This window comes from Falco peregrinus, chromosome 6 (genome assembly GCF_023634155.1).
Source record: "Falco peregrinus isolate bFalPer1 chromosome 6, bFalPer1.pri, whole genome shotgun sequence".
NCBI classification, from domain to species: domain Eukaryota; kingdom Metazoa; phylum Chordata; class Aves; order Falconiformes; family Falconidae; genus Falco; species Falco peregrinus.
Genome location: NC_073726.1, coordinates 962,326 through 981,847, shown reverse-complemented (window position 1 = coordinate 981,847; position 19,522 = coordinate 962,326). Strand labels below are relative to the sequence as shown.

The window sequence follows — 19,522 nt, the reverse complement described above, 5'->3', positions numbered from 1 at the left end:
GCTCTGTCTTTACAAAACACAGCGATCCTGTATTACACAAAAAACTTCAACAAGAGCATCTTTCTAGTTTAGGTCTCAGTTTTTCCTTGTCCTTTTCTAGAGCCAAAGTCAAAGGATCAGGTGGTGCTATATTAATCCCACGCTCCTTCTGCCACACTCTGTATGGCTTCTCAATGTGAAAAACAAATCTGCATGTGTCGTCCCATTTCCCTTGTCATCTTAAAAATAGCATTAACTGTAGCGAGGTGTTACAGTTTCCTGATCTTCTAAGATACATAAAGGCCACCATTGGTTATAATATTTTATCAATGTTTGCTTGACGTGTGGAATCAGACTCCACAATCTTTATCAGATTGTAAAGTAGGTATGTTTATTCAGCGCTGGGCAGCACCAGGGGTAGTCCCACCAAAGCCGTGTGCGCCAGGGGCAACAACTTGTCTCAATTTATATAATCAAATGTTGCATATACATAAGATTTCCAAATATACCTATACATATTCATAACCTAGCCCTGCTTCATATTAAAATTAGTTCCAAGAAGTCATTTCCATATGTCCCTCCCAACTGCGTTTGCGTAGTGCCTCTTGCTGGTCATGGGGGTCATGGGGATGAAGGCTTGGTAGTCTTTCTCACTCTGAACCTTCTCTCTTTGCCAGACTCAGTTGCTCCTTGGTCTTTGTCCAGACTATAGAGTTGGTTTTAGCTAGTTCTCATCACAAACTGTCCTTCAGGAGGAGCTGTAGACTCCTTGCTTCAGTTAATTTACACAATAGTTAGTAAAACAAAGCATTATTTATCAACAACAATCTAGGTAATCGTTAAGCAATTAGACCTACTAAAACTTCTTTAACCCTTTCCCTCACACTCCCACCCTGCGGTCCTCCTGTATTCTTCCAGTGAGCCAAAATACAACCCAAAGGGCTCATGTTCACTCTTTCCCCACTCTGTTGACCTCCCATTTCACCTTTATGCAATACAGTAAATAATACAAATTATCACAAGTTGCAGGTTTCAGCACTCGCTTTGTAGCTGAGCTACGTCTCAGTTGCACAAAACACTCGCACAAAAGGGCCCGTTACACACTCACTCTGCTACTCAGATAGATAGCAACAATACCATTTTATGATGGACATTCCGACCTCAAACACCGTTATGCCACCCCAGAACGTCAAATATCAACAAGAGGTCTCAACTAATACACGGTACCGAATTTTACAACAGATGACAAAATGGCCAAAAGACATTCTTGAAGAGAACCCAAATTGGCCAAAACACACCACTTGGGAGAAAACCTGTTACCCCTCGAGAGGCCCCTTCCCACTACCGCAGCAAGGAGAGCACCCGAATTCCCACCCCCAGCCTTTCCAGGGGCAAGCACCAGCGCTCTTTACCTCACGTAGGACGTCTCCTCACAACTTACAGGTATCCCCAACCCAACTGCAACATACCTGGTCCACCGACGATGGTCCCTGTCTGTCCTCGCAGTCATCTAGGTGAGTAGGGGAGTCCTCCTGAGAAACCCTGGGGGCACCCAGAGGAGTCCTGTCCTCAGCAGGTCCTACAGCCGGACAGAGAGGGTCTCACCTGGGTCACCAAACTGACATGCGGAATCGAACTGTACAACTTGAGGGCAGTTACAAAGAGGTATGTTTATTGCAGCGTTGGGTGCAAGGGGGATCGCTACTCCTAACTTGCACGCTGTTTCAACAAGCCGACAGATATTTATTATACAAAGTCATGCAAATACGTAAGGTTTCCAAAAATTCATTATCATAACCTCCTCCCTCTGGCGCCTCTTCAGGATGTACTTTTCATCTTATTGGGCAGTTACCTAAATTTCCTGCTTACCTTTGCATACATTAGCAGTCTGTTGTTTAGTTTCTGTTACCTACTAGAGTTCTTTACACTTCCATCATCTAACCTTTTGTTCAAGTGTAACACATCTGCTGGCTAACGATGAGCCCCAAGCTAATATGTGCCCACGGGGCTGGTTTTAATCTCTATCAAGGTCCTTTCCAGCCTGGGCTCTACTATGATTCTCTCACTTTGAAAACAGGAATGATGAGGCAGAGTTTGACCTTAAAGCTTTTAGTTCTGAAGAATGTACATTTTCAGGTCCTTCAAAATGGAACCTTGTTCCACAGAATGCTCTGGATTTCCTCTTGAGAATACCATGAGAAACATGGCAGGGAATGGCAAGACTGGAACAAAAACCCCTGGAAGTTCTGTGGGAAGAAAAGCTAGGCAGCAGCATAGTAAATTGTCTAAAAGAGTAGGTCAGATCTCCAGTAAAGGAAATAGAATTGAGGAAACAGTAAACAAAGAGCAGATGACTGGTTCTGCAAGCCAACAGGCTCACTGGGCAGGACTTCCTGATCTTTTGGTGCCCAGGAAAGGACTCTTGAGCCTGATGCAAATCTGGATTACAAGACAGATTTCTGATTCAACCAGAAGTGCAGATACTTCAGAAAGCTCCAAACAGAACAAGCGTAAGAGGACACCTTGCGTGTATGGAACAGGCTGTTACAGGTGAAGCAAAAATAAACCCAGCTTAAGCTAGCTTGTTATTAAGAAGTACTGTATTAGCTACCAAAAACAGTAAAGTCGTTACAAGCTTTGATTTGAAAGAAATCTTTTGGTAAATGGGGACTGATGAGAAACCAATGGCATAGCAAGAATTTTAAAAGTATAAAAGGAGGAGCTAGGATGTCTTGCTAACTTTCAATATAACCTAAACAAGGGATGATGTACTTCAGCAGATTAAACGATGCAGAGTTCTAGGAAATAAGAAACAAAGGTCCACTTTAAAAAGGAAAGAAATAAACCCCCCTGTGTGTACAGTACATGTACCGGCAGGGAGAAGAGATGTAAATGATTGAAATGCCCAACATAGACCCTGTAGGCTTATTTTATTTGCAGCTGAAACTTTTATGAAAGATGAAGTTATTGTATGCTTTGTGATCTGACTATTTAAAATGCTTATTATTTGTTATCCCTAAACAATGGAGAATTACTTCTGTTGTAACTTGGCCAATCTGCACCATTTTTTTTTTTTTTTTTTTTTTTTAAGCATTCAGTCCCCTCTTAAAACCAGAACAAGTCACACTTATAAACTCCCTGTGAACCCTTATCTGGTCAGTGTCTTTGGCGATACTTCAATTGAGGGATGATTTTTATTTTTTTTTCTGCTACTCATATCCTCTCAATTCACAATCTGTCATACAAATGTTTTGTGCGATACAAATGTACCAGCAAGATCCCAAAAACCCCAGTGCTGAGTGCCTGGTCTCCTGCTAGTTCTTTCTGCCCAGAAAAGATCTGTAATGCCATGTGTTAATATATTGAAGAGAAGATAGGCGTCTAGAGGTGTTCCTGAGGGTAGCAAGTGACCAGTGACCTGAGAACTGCCTTTAGGAGAAGATTTTGAGCACTACATAAATCTATGTACATTGTAACCACAAAAGATAAGGCTAATCCAGGAAACAGGAGGTCCTGTGATTTTTTTTTTTTTTTTTAAATATTATCACTATTACTACTTTTGTATTTTTTACCTCTTCCCCCAAGGGGCTTGAGTGACAGTAAAAGCTTAGGTTGTTCAGCAAACAAGCAAGCACAAGTAAATGGGTTCCTGTGTATGTTTGGTGTGCCTGTTGCTGCAGATAACTGCGTAAAGCTGTTGTGTTCATGAGCACATCAGGCTTCCAGTTTTCATGTAGCATTCCTTCGCATATCTCAGTTTTTGCCCTTCATGATTATGAGGAGGACATGGTTCATTAGGCAGCCAAGCTGATCCAGTAGTACAAATGCAGCCTTTAGTTTGCTCCAGCTACTTTTCATTTTGCTCAGACAAGTTTTCTCCTCTGTGGGGGTGAAGCTGATTCAGTGCTCTGACACGCTGAAGGATTCCTAATGTTTTGGAAGGCAAGTTTTAGTTACAGGTAACATGCAATAGGAGTCTGCATGTGCACGTTTCTTCTTGGGTCTTTATTCTAAAACATTTGGCAGCAGTACTTTTGGGAAGTGTTGCTCTGTAAGAAGAAAAGAATGCTCTGAAATAGCACATAACGAAATCTTATTTTGTTGGAGAAATTTGTAAATAGGAAGTATCAAAACCATCAGCTTTGATCTTCAGGAAATGTGATGAGACTAAACCTGCTTGTTTGCAAAGAAAGGTGCTTTATCGTCTGTCCTGTATGTGCTTTTAATGCAAGACCACCAAGTAGTCATTCTGCATCAATGAGATAGCTATGTTGCAGTAAAGCAAGCCATTGCAGTTACCCATATGCTTGACAGAAGTGTACATAAGTGTGATGTGAATGGACGCTTTGAAGGAACGCACTGATAGCGTATTCAGTTTTTGATTGTGTAGTGTTCTCCTTGAGCAAAACCTGTTTTTTAGAGTTGCTAAGGAAGAGGAGCTGCTTTGAGTGCTCTTTTGAGTACGATGAGTAGCTGGTTTTTGTCTCCTTCCATTAACCTTATGAAAGGTGTCTTCTAGCACAATGTGCTGTAGGAGTCAACGTCTTAAATGAGGACTGCTTTGGTAACCATAACATTTCCTTACAGTGTTCTTTCTAGGTGAGGTTTCATATAAAATGTAATTTTTCCAATAACTGAATGCCCTTCAGTTTTCTAATCCGTATTTTATAAACTCCTAGTAAGAGATACTTGTCTTCTGCATATGACAGGCACCTTTGGTGGGTGCGTGGTTGAACAGCACAAATGGAAAAGATGAAATGTTAGTTTAGTTGATTTTATTAGATGTCTCTAACACATAGCTGAAATGTTTAGGAAATAACTTTGTAACCCATAGCTCAGTTTCTTCATTTATGAATTTGAAAACACGCTTTTTGAAAGAGTCAAGCTTGATTCACACTTCTCTCTGCAGAGATTCTTCTTCTTATCCTCCGTCAGTGTGAGATTCTCTTCCTGTGGCAGTCTGAAGCTTTTTCCAAATCGAAAGAAACTGCTGTTACCACTAGGAGGCAAGTGCTCTGTCTGTGTTATATCTGACTATATTTGTTGTCAAGGAACTTACTCTTTGAATACTGTCTTGTGTTCATTTTCTTGTCTGCTGCTCGCTTTTCAGAAGTTAGAAGAATAGGGATTTAAAAACAAAAACAAATTCAAACCCAACCCCCATTTCGAGTTGCATAGTAGGGGTGTGGTACAGCTGAACTCTCATCTCTGAAACTGTAATTTCACAATTTTTGTCCACAATTCTATCCTTTGGCTAGCCTGTGGTACAGTTCTGTGCTGACTGGGTGTGTGTGAATCTTTCCTGTAACTGTCAAAGCAGGGCATGCTCAACCAGCCTTTGGATTTGTATGTGCATTCTTCTAAATACTGTGCTCTTTGTTTATGAAAAGAAGTATTTTTCATTTCATCTTCAGCTTGTAAATCTGGCAGCTACAGACTTGCATCTGTCTTTTTATGAGACCTGTTTTCTAGTAAGACTTAGAGTTTAGAACTTATAAACATCTTACACGCACTTGTGGCGTTAACTTCAGGCTTGAATACTATGGCTTTATAACTAGTGCTGGTGAGTCATTACGTTTTCCTTACCAGTTTCTTTAGTAGGCTGAGAAAATAAGCCCTTGAGATGACAGGGGTCTCCTGCATGTGATTAAGAAGAGCCAGGGATTCTGACCTTACCACTTAAATTTGTTTTAGAAAAAGCTTTTAAGATGCTTTTGGGAGCTGCATAGATGAAAACTGTCTTGAGTATTTCACTGAGCGATGCTCAGCTGCTGCTGGAGATGACTGCATTGATTCTGAAGAACTTTGTAAGTGTTACTTGCATAATTTTTATTTGCATAATTTTCTGCCACAAATTCAGTGCTTCTGTGTATGAGAAGGCAACTCTCCTAAAACTTTATTCTTAAAATAGGCTTTTAATTGGTTATTTTTTGTGCGAGTAAAGCTTAATGATTTTGTTTTGATCAAATTAATAACGTATTCCTGTGCAGCAAGGTTTTGTTGTAAAACTAACTTTGGAGTGCAGCTTCCAGCATGAAGGGTGCTGTGCTCTTACAACTCAGATCTCTTGTATTCAAAAAAACCCAAACAAACCCTCAAACAAACCAAACTCTTAATAAAAGGAAGAAGATTTTTGCAAGAAGGGATAATGTGTACTAAATATTAGCTGTGCATTTCTCTGCTTCTATTTATTTTGCTGGATATCGTTGCACAACATCTAGAAATGGAGTAAGTATAAATTATCCACATAAAGGTAAGAGAAGCTATGATGTTGTTACTAGTCCTGAGCATCTGAAATAGGACATGTTTAAGGTGCTTCACAGGTGATGAATAATTTGAGGAGCATCATCCACTGGCCCAAAGAATCCTGAGGCCCAGTGATAGGGTGCGTACCTCAAGACCCTTCCCTTTTTCTTGCTTCCTCCTATACAATTTTTTTTTTCTTTTTTCTCTCCTGCAATAAAGGCTCTTTGGTATTGGCCAAATAGCTTTTGAAGTAAATTCATGAAAGGAACTGGCTATCACCTAAAACAGAATAGGTTAGCTAACTGGCAGCTCTTAGGCCTTCTTTCCTTCATGACTATGATGCTGCATGTATCTTATTGTAGGAATAAGTATTAAAATGATTTCACAGAGCATTAGCTGCTTCTGTGTCCCTTTGAGAAGATGAATTGTGTTTCAAATGACTGAACTCAAATTCTGGCTAATATTGCTAGTACGTTAGCTCTGTGCATTTAGAAAACAAAGCAAGTAGCCTCTAAAATGACTTGGTTTCATCCCATTTATTTTTAAATGGCAAAAGAAGTAGGCAGCCAGCCTGAATGTGGCGTTAGAAGTGATGTTTTCTGAGAACTTGTAGAATAAAAGACTGGTAAATGCAGCCTTGCAATGATATCTAGTGAAACAGTATTTACTTACCCTACAGTCTGCAGAAATCAACAGAAAAGACCAGAACCAGAACAAGGCGTCTGTCACCTGTGTAAATAGGACTAAGGGACACTGGATCTCTGATAAGTAGCTCCTGGAAGAGTTTATCTGTAGCTTGCTTGCTGAGTTTCCCGAGTGAAAGATACCAAGCAGATGGAGATGTAAAAGTATTAATACTAAATATCTAATCTGTTTTCGGTGCCTGAAAGGAGGCCTGAATGGTTAGTGGGGCTCACGGTGCTTAAGTAATCATTTTGCAAAAGCTATAACAAACGCTTTTTCTCTTACGGTGTTGGTTGAAATGCTGAAAATAATACTGACTGTTCCCTAGAAAGTTCATAAGAGCCTGTTGTGGTCAGTGAGGAAGCTGCTGTGTATGTCGCTAGCTGCATACGTGCTTCTGGCTTGGTGTTTCTAAATGCAGCTGTAACAAGTGCAAATGACAGCAGTAATCCCTCTGCAGTTTAAAGTTATCATTGCTCTTGCTTGAGGCAAGCAGTTCACTTTTACAGTTTGCACAAAGATGTTGATTATGTACACTGGGAATTAGTGGTAAATCACTGAAGTATTTTGTGTATATCTTTTGGAAAATCATTTATTAAAACATCTCACTTTTCTTGCTTTCAAATATGGTTGAAAAAAAGTGTCTCTAAAAGAAATCAGAGGGAAAAAGTAGATTTGCTTTTAGTACAGTATGTTCACTATGACATAATTTTTTGTAGTGTCTTTTGATCTGCCCCATGAATTTCTCCTGAAGTCATAATGTATTTTTCTGTGTTCTTTTTAACATCACTTCTTCACAAAGTGATGTTGTTTATAGCTGCCTTGTCTTGTACGGTGCTCTCATCACTAACATCGGTGTGGCTCAGCTACACACAGAGTTATGTCTTAGGGTACAACTTCATGTCATCGTTGTGATTTGGTATTTCAAATAAAATGCCACGGTAGCCAAGGCAAACCTGAGAGCATAATCAATGTAATGTCCAGGAGACTGCTCCATTGTTTTGCCAGTTGATGGGGTCAATAGATAGCACACAGAAACCAATACAGAAGATACCCTTGATGCACTGTTTGTTTCAAATTAATGCAGAAAACAAGGCAATATGCACATACAGAAGGATTAGCCTACGATACCCTGATTCAAACAATAAAACAGATAAGCAAGGCAATGCACCTAATCGTTACTATTCACAGCTAGCTGTAGTGGTTCAGAAAGATACATCACCCGTTGCCCTAACAGGTTGCCATCCTCCAGCTCCGCAGTCGCTGGGGAGCCCCTGTTGCACGAGGATCTGGAGAGCCTGTCCCGGCAGCTGGGAAGTCCTGCGCAGGGCATCTCCTGGTAGGTGAGGTCTGCAACGTCGCTGCAAGAGGGTTCAGCTTTTATACTATTAATAAACAAGCTCACGTAATTCCAAACGTGGAAACATCTGGTTTCACTCTCCTGTCAGATGCCACCAAAGCCTGGCCAGGGGTTGGGAGGAACCGAGGGAGTTCCCTTTATCGACTGGATTTTAACCACCGGTTTCCAGACAAGGCCAAACAGCTGGATTCATGGCTTTGGCCGCCCGCCTCTAAGCAAGGAAGGATGCGCTGTCTCTTCTCTCATGATTGTAGTTTATCCAAGGTGCATCTTTTGCTAATGGCCATACATGGTTCACTAATGACCGTGCATATTTCGCTAATGATTGGATACTAAATACATATATTTAAGGTTGGGTTGGCGGGTTCTTCTGGAGGTCAGCTTCGGCTCAGGGCCTGCTGCTCAGGCCCCAGCACTTCATCCCTCTGGAATAATACGCTGGCATTTGAAGTGTTCAAGTGAGTAGTAACTTGCATACGGAACAGAAGTAATGATTGAGACATGCTGCCTGAAGCTCACAGGTGATCACCCGAGAGCGTGGGAAGGCTTCAGGACTGCAGTTGCTCGGCTGCCATGGGTTGGCCCTCGCAGCTTGAGCTCAGACTTTGCGAGAGGTTTGTGTAGCACTTGGTAACTCCAGAGGGAGTCATGACAGAGCAAGCCACGGAGCGAGATTCATGCTATGGGACTACATCAGTAGATTGTGTATGTGTTGGAGGCCTGAAACGTAAAGCTGATGATGGCAAATAGGAGAATTCATGTTTTAACCTCTTGCGGCCTCTGCTGAAACAAAACTTTTCTTCAATTATCCTGAAAGCAGGTCTTACATTCTGCACCAAGTTAAACGTTAAAAGCTTCTCTTTCTGTAACCGCTGAAAATGTCACTGATTCAGTAACACCTTTCTTACCTCCACTTCTCCTGTTTAAATGGAATAGTCAGTTCTTGATCTATATTTGTCTTTTGCAGGAAGAATCCCATTCACTTTCAGCAGTTTAGTCACCCTAATGACGATGACAATCATGAAACAGAGATCGTAACTCAGGATAACAATGATAACCGGCCTGAATGTCCGTATGGAACGGCTTGTTATAGGTAAGAAGCACTGTACAAAATGGCTTTTCTTGTTTTACAGGTTAAGAATGTTCTCCCCTGGAGTTGCAAATTGACAGTAGGATAGTGATGTTAAATCTTGACTGTGGCTTTCCAAATTTACTGGCGCCAGACTGCTACCTTTATGCCACCAAGGTCTGTGCAAAGTATTTGTGATTTCAGCTGGTGAACATGAAGCCTTGACTTTTGGAACCTGTTCAGTGGCCTAGAGATCAAAACTTTCTCATTTTTCAACCTGTAGTAAACTGTTCTTGTATAGAAACAATAATTTATTGTTACATGTTCTTCTTGATATGTAACTTTTAGTTCAGATTTTGACAAAATTTTTGTTAAGATTTTGTACAAAACCTCTATTTTAGTCAGTATTTGATTTGTTAGAAAGCATAATTTAGGTACCAGCAAGAAAATCCGGTTTATGGCTGACTGCTGTTTCTTTTAGCAGCTGTTGATTTTCTTCAAAAGATCCTTTTGTTCCATTTGTTTCTCAATATCTAGGTTTTACACTTGTATTTAGCAGAGTGTAAGGACTGCTTTGTAATTGATGCAATGGACAAAAGGATATATTTTGAGACAACAGCCCTTCTGTGGGGGCATATTGAAACTAACAGCCGCTGTTAAAGATTGTGCTTGAGCAGAAACATTTTCTCTCTCTCTCCCTGGAAGCATGATGATCCTAAAGAGCGTGTTCTTTATAAAGTGTAACAAAATGGGAGTAACTTTTAAGGAAAAGCCATCTTATGTTCAACTAATGCAGAAGAAGTGTTTCTTTTCTCAAAAACCATCTGTGAGATGAATTTCTCATCTCAGGATGCGAAATCTAGGTTTATACCGCTCCTGAAATTGCCAACATACTTTTCAGGAGTACAATGGACACTGTCCAAAACTAAAACGGTCTCTCCTTGCAGATAAGTCAACTCCTGTGCTGTATTAGTTGATCATTTCTTAAACAGTGTTTCATTCTTTTTGGGGTAGAAGAAAGGAGGCACCCACAAAGCAATGATAATTCTTTCCACAAAGCAACAGGTGTCATTTGAAGGATTTTGATGTTATTTTTGTTGTCTTTATCTGTTGGCTACTACTGGAATACATAATTGAGTTATCTAAACGCTGTGCCTTGAGTTGGGATCAAATGCTCTGATGCTACCAACACTTGCAAAACACTGGATTAAGCAACTGTTCTGTTTCAGTACGGTATTTAATAGAAAGCTGTACTTGCATGTTTTTATTCAGATAACTATCCCTTCTAATGCACATGAAATGCACTTTGGGATAGCAGTAGCTATAAAACTGTAAATCAGCTTCAAGTATGTGAATGTGTAACAAGTTATTTGATGTAAAAATAAGATTTTCTTACTGAAGAGTATTCTATTTTTGAAGAATAAGAAAACATAAGCAACTAGTTTTACAAGGCAGTCTTCACAGCAAGGGTATTTTGTAAAATATCAAAAAAATTCTGCAGTTATAGAAATTAATCTTGTGTTTCAAGCAATGTCAAATGGTATGTCATTCTTAAATAGTGGGCTTTAATTGTTGATTCTTTTTCAGAAGGAGAAATTAGGACAACTGAACCAGTTTTCTTCCAAAGTTAGAATTTTTTTTAATTTTCTGCACAGAAGTAAATTGAGCTGAAACAATTTTAACGTGCCGCTCTAATACACTAACACAACAGATCAGCACGGTGTAAGTGGGACCAAGTTAAAACATTAGAACAGCATTGGATATCTGCTTTAGGGGGTGGGATAAATCAGTGTGTTCATGACCTGGATCGCAGCCTGAATGAGGGGAGCATTTATTGCAGATCAAAGAGTAAGTTGACTTTAAATTTTTAATTTTCATTGCATTGATGCTGTTTTTTAATAGAAGACATACACACTTGTATATTGAACTTGCCAGATTGCAGCAGCATATTGCAGAAATGAGTAAACTCTCTTAACAGTCCTTCTTTGGCCTTTCCCTGTGATACTTTGAGACAGGCAATTCTTTTCAATTTCTTTAATTTTCCCAAACTATTTGATTTTTAGCCTTATGTTGCAGAATATGGAAGTTACGGCTGGGTATCTCAGACTTGTGATGCACTGTGTGTGCATTGCACTTTGTGCACCAGAGGTTATGTTCTGGTTTTGGTTTTAGTGAGAGTAAATAATTGGATCAGTTCTTATTATGCTGAACAAATGCATCTCATCTTACAAGTTTGGAAACTATCTCATCTCTTGGTTTTGATCAGCTGTCTTTTTTATTTTTTTTTAAAAGGCTGAAACAAAAGGAACTCTTATGAAACCCTTTTTTTCTTCCACCCTACATTACGTAAGCTGAGACACTGCAGTAAGGCACTGGTCACAGAATTTTATTTTAAAAAGAAGTGAAAATTATTCACAAAATACAGAGGAGTTCTGGGAACTTGTTAGGTTCTTGTTAGGTGTGGAACAAGGTGGCAAATCAAGCTTTTACTGTTTTCTTTGCAGGAAGAATCCACAGCATAAACTAGAATACAAGCACAGTGCACCTCCAGGTAAGCCAAGTTGTTCAGTATAGCTCAAAGTGGGGGGAAAAACCCCCCAAACCCAGTAATGGATGCCAACACCTTGGAATAAAATGCTTTAAGTGAGAAAGTAACATTGCATTTGCAGCTTGCTCTGTATTGCCCTGCACCCTTGCTCTTCTTGAGCATGCGGTGTTGCCGTTGTCTGTGATAAGGAAGGTAAGGCTGCTTGGCCGCTGCACACTTACATTCACTTTTTCAAATGTTTTTCAACTGAAACAAGATGGTCTGGGTCAGACACCGCTGACATAGTTTGTATGCTTTATATCTTAGGATTTGACAAAAATGCCAGGTGGCAAGTGGCTGTTTTCATGAGTTTAACAGGTTTTATTGAAAACTAAGCACGGTATAGCATGGTCTTACCAGATCTCTCTATTCTGCTTCCTCCATTTGGAGCTGGAGTATTACAGTGAAAACAGGGAATATGCTGAAGTATTTCTCAACATTTCAAATGGATACTGCAGTAAATTTTTTCTGTAGCTTTTTTTCCCATCCCCACAGCAAAATGTGTATATCCCTATAGCATGTATGTTCTGTTGAGGCTTGGAGGGAATATAATTAAAACTGAATCTGAGATTCTATTCTAAAAGTCTTTTTTGTATTCCAGTAACTAGACTTGTTGAAAAACACAGGGGAATATACTGTTTATATTTTGTCTGTTCTTAGAGAATTCAAAGATGTACTTTGCATTCTTTTTGTGCTTTTTCTTAATTATTGGACTTGGAGGGGTTTTTTTCCCCAATTTAATTCCCAATGCAAAAAGACAATACTTTAGAGCAGAACAGTTATGGAAATGTAATGATAATGCATTTTACTTCAAAAAATCAGGATTATGACATTACCCCTGCCCATGGCAGGAGGGGTGGAACTAGATGACCTTTAAGGTCCCTTCCAACCCAAACCATTCTATGATTCTATGGTTATTAAGGAGAAATTGCATTTATGGAAACAATGGCGTAAAATATTTAAATGCTTTGAAATACTGCAATTGTCTGCTGTAAAAACCCCAACCAGTACCGATGATGTTTGTCTACAGATGGCATGGTTCATAATTGTAAGAACAGTTCATCTGGGTAATCTTTCAAGAATCATTTAATACAAAAAAAAAGTTTTTTGGGGGCAGCAGAGTAGTTTTTATACTTGTAAAGAGAGCACAACCATTGCAGCATTTCTTTTAATAAGTCAGTCTTCTGTTGTAGCAACCTCTCCGAATAACCCTTATCGCTAGGTTGTACTCTGTCCTGGCTAATAACATTTCTTTCTTTAGTACCTGAGAGAAGAACACGACAAAAACTTCAAAAAATGGTATGTTCTGATGTTATGAATGGGCCCATCAGCATGGGATGCAACTGATCTGCTTTGGGTTTTGGGGCATTTAGTGGTGCTGGAGATGCTTGATAATACTTACCTGAGAAGAAGGTAGTCATTATTTTAGTAAAACTCTGCTTCCTTTTTTGCAAGTAATAGTGCTGGAATTGAATTCCTGTGTGCTGAGCACACCTGTCCTTCCCTGGAAGCAGGCAGCGAAACAAACAAATGTTTTGAGAGACATGTGTGACCAAGTCAATTCTTCCTTCCTTGAACAGGGTTCATAATAGGATGAAAGGAGCCAATAGTTCATCCACAGCTAGTTAAGGTTACCCCATGAAGACTGATTGCTCTTGAAACATTGAGATACTCCTTCTGCATTGCATTGACCTCTAAATAAATGTCAAAAGATATCCGCGGATGTGGTGATGAGCTTTTCTTATATTTACTCTGAGGTATTGATGTTACAGGCTTGTTAGGACTGAAGTGTCGAAGAAGGGTAATGCCTTTCAGCTGGGGCAGTGTTCCCTGTGAACTATGTACGTATCCTTCGAACTTTAGTTTCTAGACATCAGTGAGGATTGTGTAGTATCACAGGCAAGCTGTAGTCTCTCTTGATAATGTAACCTGTAATACTGTGTATGAGTATCTCCTCCATTTACCAGTAGTACACCTAGCTTGCTTTGCTGCTGCCAATAATATTAACTTACATGTGGCAGGTGCATGGGCTCCAGTTTTAAATATCCTTTAGCTCTGTTTCAAGGCATCTCTTGTATCTCAGTTTGGCTTCCAAATGTGAAGCTTCCTGTTATTTCTAAAATAATTTAAAAGTGAGCGTTGAAGAGCAGTCTGAAAGCCTGATGATATGCCATCTTTACTTTCACTGGCCTGAACAAGGCATGAGGATGTGGAACTGCTGCATCTCGAGTGGAGGTGGGAACTGACTTGTCTTCTTTGAGATCACCAAGGTGTGGCTGGGCATTTCCTACAGAAATCTTCAAAACAGAGATCTGCCTTCTAGAGAAAGTAAAGTGCAAATAGCTGTAGTTTTCTAGACAAAGTGTTTTGGCCTCCATTCTGTTCTGCGACCTACTTTCCACTCGGGAATGTCTTTCCCATCCCATTTCCTTATCATGTGTGTGTGTACTTCTGCTGTCACTGAATGCTTGATATGGGTGTATCTGTGCACTAGCATATTTTGAGGCATATTTGTTAGCTGTACGCCTTGCCACATCCCATGATGCAAGTATGAGCCCCATCTTGATCACCGCTCCCTTGCAGAAATGTGCATTAAAGAGTGGCAAGAGTTGTAAGCAGCGTTGTAAGTGCAGCAAGCGGTTAAGATTTTAATAATGAAGCAAGCTGGACTGTGTGCATATCTGAAGTTTAAAGCTAATCTTGAAGGTTTAAAATTGTAGCTGTGTCTTTCATAAGAGGACCTTCCTTACCAGAATGGTAGATCCTGTGTGTGCAGCTCATGGCAGGTGGTCAGCCAGGCATGGCTATGGATGGAAAAGTGCTTCTCTTGTAAATGTGTAAATCTTTGACATGGAAGTGAAATTCAATCTGTTAAATTCAACTCCTCATCCTAAGAACGAACCAGGGAAAAAATGATATTCCATGCACAGTGGGAAGAAGGGAATTCATTAATTAAAGTTCTGTTCATATTTAATGATTGTTTAAATTTCCTTTTTCCCCTCAATATCTTGTTGACTGGCTTGCTTCGTTCTCTTGAGGGCAAAGCTTGTAAAAGGTTGCACTCAGCAAGCTCACGTCTGAGGCGGTCATACCGAGCCATGCAAGATCACACAGGCAAGGTTCCATTAGCCTTTATTTCGTGCTGTTTGGCACAACTGCACTGTTAAGCACAGCAGGATTAATTTCTGTTCAAGTGCACTGAAACTCCACCAGCCAAGAAAAGAAGGGTGCTATCTACATGACATTTGCCATGTTTAGTTTTTAACATTGATAGTCTAATTGCTGCGAGATGGATTACAAATTGCCAATAGAGAATGTGGTCTATGTTCTGAGAAACAGTCTAAGGCTAATTACTGGGGAAATAGCTGTAAGGGAGGAAGGGGAAAAAAAAAAGAAAGGCTGGAATGTGTGTTGTCATTAAATTGTCACTAGTGAATGACTTCACTGCCTTGTTGCTACTTGGATGAATGACCTGCTGTGGCTATGGAGTCTGAGAGTTCTCCTGCACACTTCTGTGTATGTTTTCTAGCAAGCTGATCGGCTCACTTCCAAACATAACCCTTTGTAAAGGGGTGGTCAGCAAGCTTTTTCTCCCCGTGTGAAGGAGATACTTTCAGGGAATGTTTCAAGGTCATATTTATAAATATGGTACTAGGGGAAAGGCAGAACTGTGCTTAATGAGCAGCTTCAGGGGCTGTGGAGCTGAATTAAACTATAGCAGAAAGAGAGGAGTGGGAAGACATGGAAGGAAGTGCATCATTCACTGCTGAAATCTAAAAACACTGGTGGACGAAAACCAACATCGTATGTTCCTCATACATTTGTAGGAGAAATATGGAAGTAATCAGTATTTTTCCAGAATTCCTATTTCCGTTGTAAAATACCACCTGCAGTGCTGTGAAAGTGAAGAGCAGTTTTTCTTTGTTAATCCGGTCTTGGGTTTATTATTCTCACAGGCTTAGGCTGAGAAGAGAGATTTTCTTCTTAAGGTATTTAGAATCTTTGTTTCGACTTCTCCCTCCAGACATAATTCCTTCTGCACGACTATAGTCTGTGATTCTTAGAAAAAATTCTGCTGTTATGGGTAAACATGGGCATAATTACTTTCCTCTAAAGTCTGGTAAACAGTAAACTAGCAAGCATCATATGGGATGGGATTACAGCCAAAATTGACAGCTGACATTTTCAGGATTTTCTGCTAGGTGCTATATAGGTTGCTAGCCATAGGATATTTCTCAGTTGTAGTATTGGCTGTGTCACACATGGCTGACTTTATTCTAGGAAGTCATTGGGTGCCTCTGTAGCACAGTTCACCCATAAAATTGTGTACCTTTGAGGGAATTGACTGCTGCTGTAAGTGCTTTTGAAAACCTTGCTATAGAGTATAAAATGTTAATCAGACCATAAGATGATTCTGGAATAGTAACATTCCCACTAGCAGAAAAATGTAACTGACAGAGGATGTGATCTGACTACACCAGGTGCTGGTGTTCTTGCTTGTTCACCACACGCACAGCTTGAGTGTCTGGAGCTCTGACCTGAGGTTTCAAGAAGCTGCTAAGAAATACCTGAGGTTAATATAAACATGGATGATTTGGACTGGGTTGTGTAGCTGAGAAGACACATTTCTAGTTTCATATAAAAGATGATAAGAACTGCTCAACAGATAAATCATTATGAGATCATTGACAGGTTATCTCCAAATGAGGTAAGAATGCAGAAACTGGAGGCTGGGAAGAAAAGGAACAAATACAGCTTTACTCGGGGGTGTGACTTAAGGGCAGCATACCATGACTGGAATATTAACAGACTGTGGCTAGTTAGGAATTGTGGGCCTGTAAGAAAAAGGGAGGTAGCGTAGGCTGGTAGAGCAATGGTCGTGCACATCTGCCAAAGTCCCAAAGCAGTGGAAATAAACTTGTTAAAGGTTCACAGCTACCGATAAGTAAAAGGAGAAGGCAATGCTGCTATGGCAGCAGCTTTGCATCGATGCTACCAAGTCAGGTAGATAAGGCTTCTTCAAAAATCAGGCTTGCCCTGTCTCTGGGAACTGGTTTATATATGTCAACATATTTGAGCAATTAAAAGACTACTGCAAGACAAGCTGCCTAAAAAAGTTTAGGGACATGCAGCGAGCAGCATCCATTTCTTGTGAATAGAGGTTTCCAAGTTTTGACTCCTGCCAATGTAGAGTATTGTGACATACTGGGAAGAGAGAAGGCAATTTAGTCACAAAGTGTGAGCTGTGCAGAAGATGGATAGGCAGCAGATTGGACAGCAGCGTGATAGAATAGACTGAACTGGGAAAGGGGTAGGCTGCATCCAGCTCAGGAAAGAAGTGTTCAGCATTTGTTGTTTCCTTAACGTGTGTTCAGAAAGGAAGCACAGACTACACAGCACAGATCGAAGTTGAGAACGTAGGAGGTGAGTGATCTAGCAGATTGTCTTTGCTGACCTGAAGCTCAGGAAAGAAGTGAATGGGAATTCAAAGCCATGTCAGATTCCAAAGAGCAAGAGTATAAAGTAGCCCTAAGTAAATATGGATGGGTGAAGGCAGAAAATTTAGAGTCGGAATAGCTGTCTAGCAAGAGCTAGGGGCTAAAGGGCAAGAAAGATGCCTTGTTTAGGTATAGAAGTAGCAGGAAGATGACCAGGAAAATTGTGTATGCCACTCCTTCAGGAAAGGAGAGTTGTCAGAAGATGTTATCTGATACCGTTTTCTTCTGATATCAGAAGATGTTATCAGAAGAGGCCTGGCAACTGTTTTCCAAGTGCTGGAAGAAAAGCCACTAAGGAGAACTTTCTTAATTGATCAGACTGGTAAGCCCTGCAGTAGTGGTCAGAGAGGGATGGTACAGCTTTACATGAGAGTCTTGAAAGTCAAACACAAAATTGTCAGCATTGGATAGAGTGCTTTAGTTGAGCCTTTCTCCTGCTGAGGAGAGAGGCTAACTAGATGGCCCCTGCAAGGTCTCTTTCGTTCTGTATTTATTATTAATGAATATATGGCATTTTTGTCCCTACAGGAGAAAGGGCTGTGGAGAAAGATGCGGCGAATGAAGAGACGGGACGCAGCTTGATGCAAGCAAATGTCAATTTATTGTACAGAAGCACGAGGTTATATACACTTTCAGAAGCTGCGCGTTTTAAACAGATTGGTTCTTGAAGCTAAGCATTGCATCCTAGGCAATCCCTGATTGGTGGTTAACTGCCATCAATTAACAGCAAGGTGTTCCCTTTCCTCGGTGCCATCCTTGGCGCCATCCACCATCCGTCTCCCACTCCCCTGTGCTCTGTAAACACGTCTCATCATGTTAATTGTTGTCTAGACAAGCTTGAGCACATTCCCCTCAGCTAACTGATTGCTACGCATGGTCCTAGTTTCCAGCCCACTCCTGCAGAAAGATGAACCACATGAGTATGACCTTAATGGCGGCTTTAGAGATGATGAGGAAGAGGTGTGCAAACCTACCGATGAAGACTCTGACTGGGAACCAAGTTCAGAAGACAAGGATAACAAAGATGTTGAAATGCTTTTGCAAGAAGTGTCTAGATTTGTTAGAACCAAAAAGTAGCCATAGGGGGACAGCATTACGAATGCCCAAGCTGGTTATGTTAAAACATGAATGTGTAAGGAGGGGAATTGCTTTGAAAGCTATTTTTTCCTCAGTGATGTAGGCACTGCAGGAGGATTTTAGTCAGCGAGGGGATTCAGCAGTGTCTGTCTTTTCCATATGGGTTTTTTGTCTTATTAAGTGGTGGAGCCAGAGAACTGAGCTCTGAAAGTTTTTTGTGTTTCCTGCCCCCCCCCCCCCCCCCATCTATTTCTTATGTTCTTATGCAACACCATTGGTATTTCATGGTTTGAAACACAGTTTTAAAGGTTGTTAATGCTTCATCTTCCTGTGCTTGAAATAAATGCTGGCATTAGGAAAGCCTTTTCTTTTGCTGAAGCACAGTATATACTGTGTTGGATGAAGGGGAGTTACACTGCCCACCTGCCATATCACAGATTAATTCTTGGCCATCACTGGGGAGTTTGTCTAAATTTTGTTAACGTTCTTTTGAGTTAGTGCAGTGCTACTGGCTTTCCTCTTTGGTGTCATTTCTTTGGTTCTCTTGATTAATACAGATTAAATACAGATTAATACAGTTAAATACAGAATGTGTAAATCACTTGAGAACAGTATATCAGTGTATCGAACCGCATACACACAGTGACTATGGTGTATTTGCTGTAATTACAGTAGGACCTCTTTCCATGCCTGTACCTCACTGGAATTACATTCAGTTTACAACAAAGCTTAAGTCTTGATGACTGTATTTTTGCACAATTAAACTTGTAACATACTGCGGGAAAAACGTTTGCCTGTGTCTCTGTGATTTCTAAAGACTGTTGAAGGATCTTGCCTTCTGTGTGTTTGCAGCATGCCTGAGCTTTCAAGAAAGTAAAAGTTTTAGTGTGTTTCAGGGCAGGTGACTGGAGCCATGTGAATTGTGTCCAAAAAGGTGCCAAATCTGGAAATTCTGCAGGGGAATTATTCTTGTGTGGCTCTGGCTCCCCTGGGAGCTGGAGACAGACATCCAAATACGCTCA

General features: G+C 40.4%; 1 protein-coding gene across 1 annotated transcript; it reads left to right on the top strand.

Annotated features, from left to right (window-relative positions):
* The first annotated feature begins 2,125 nt into the window (after window positions 1–2,125).
* On the top strand, window positions 2,126–19,276 carry LOC129784703 (aprataxin and PNK-like factor). The gene is given in 9 exon segments (XM_055807571.1): window positions 2,126–2,354; window positions 2,357–2,426; window positions 2,428–2,529; window positions 9,237–9,362; window positions 11,843–11,889; window positions 13,187–13,224; window positions 14,964–14,973; window positions 17,751–17,777; window positions 18,331–19,276. Coding segments are annotated over 9 exon segments (819 nt in total). The 3' UTR covers window positions 18,501–19,276.
* The last annotated feature ends 246 nt before the right edge of the window (window positions 19,277–19,522 follow it).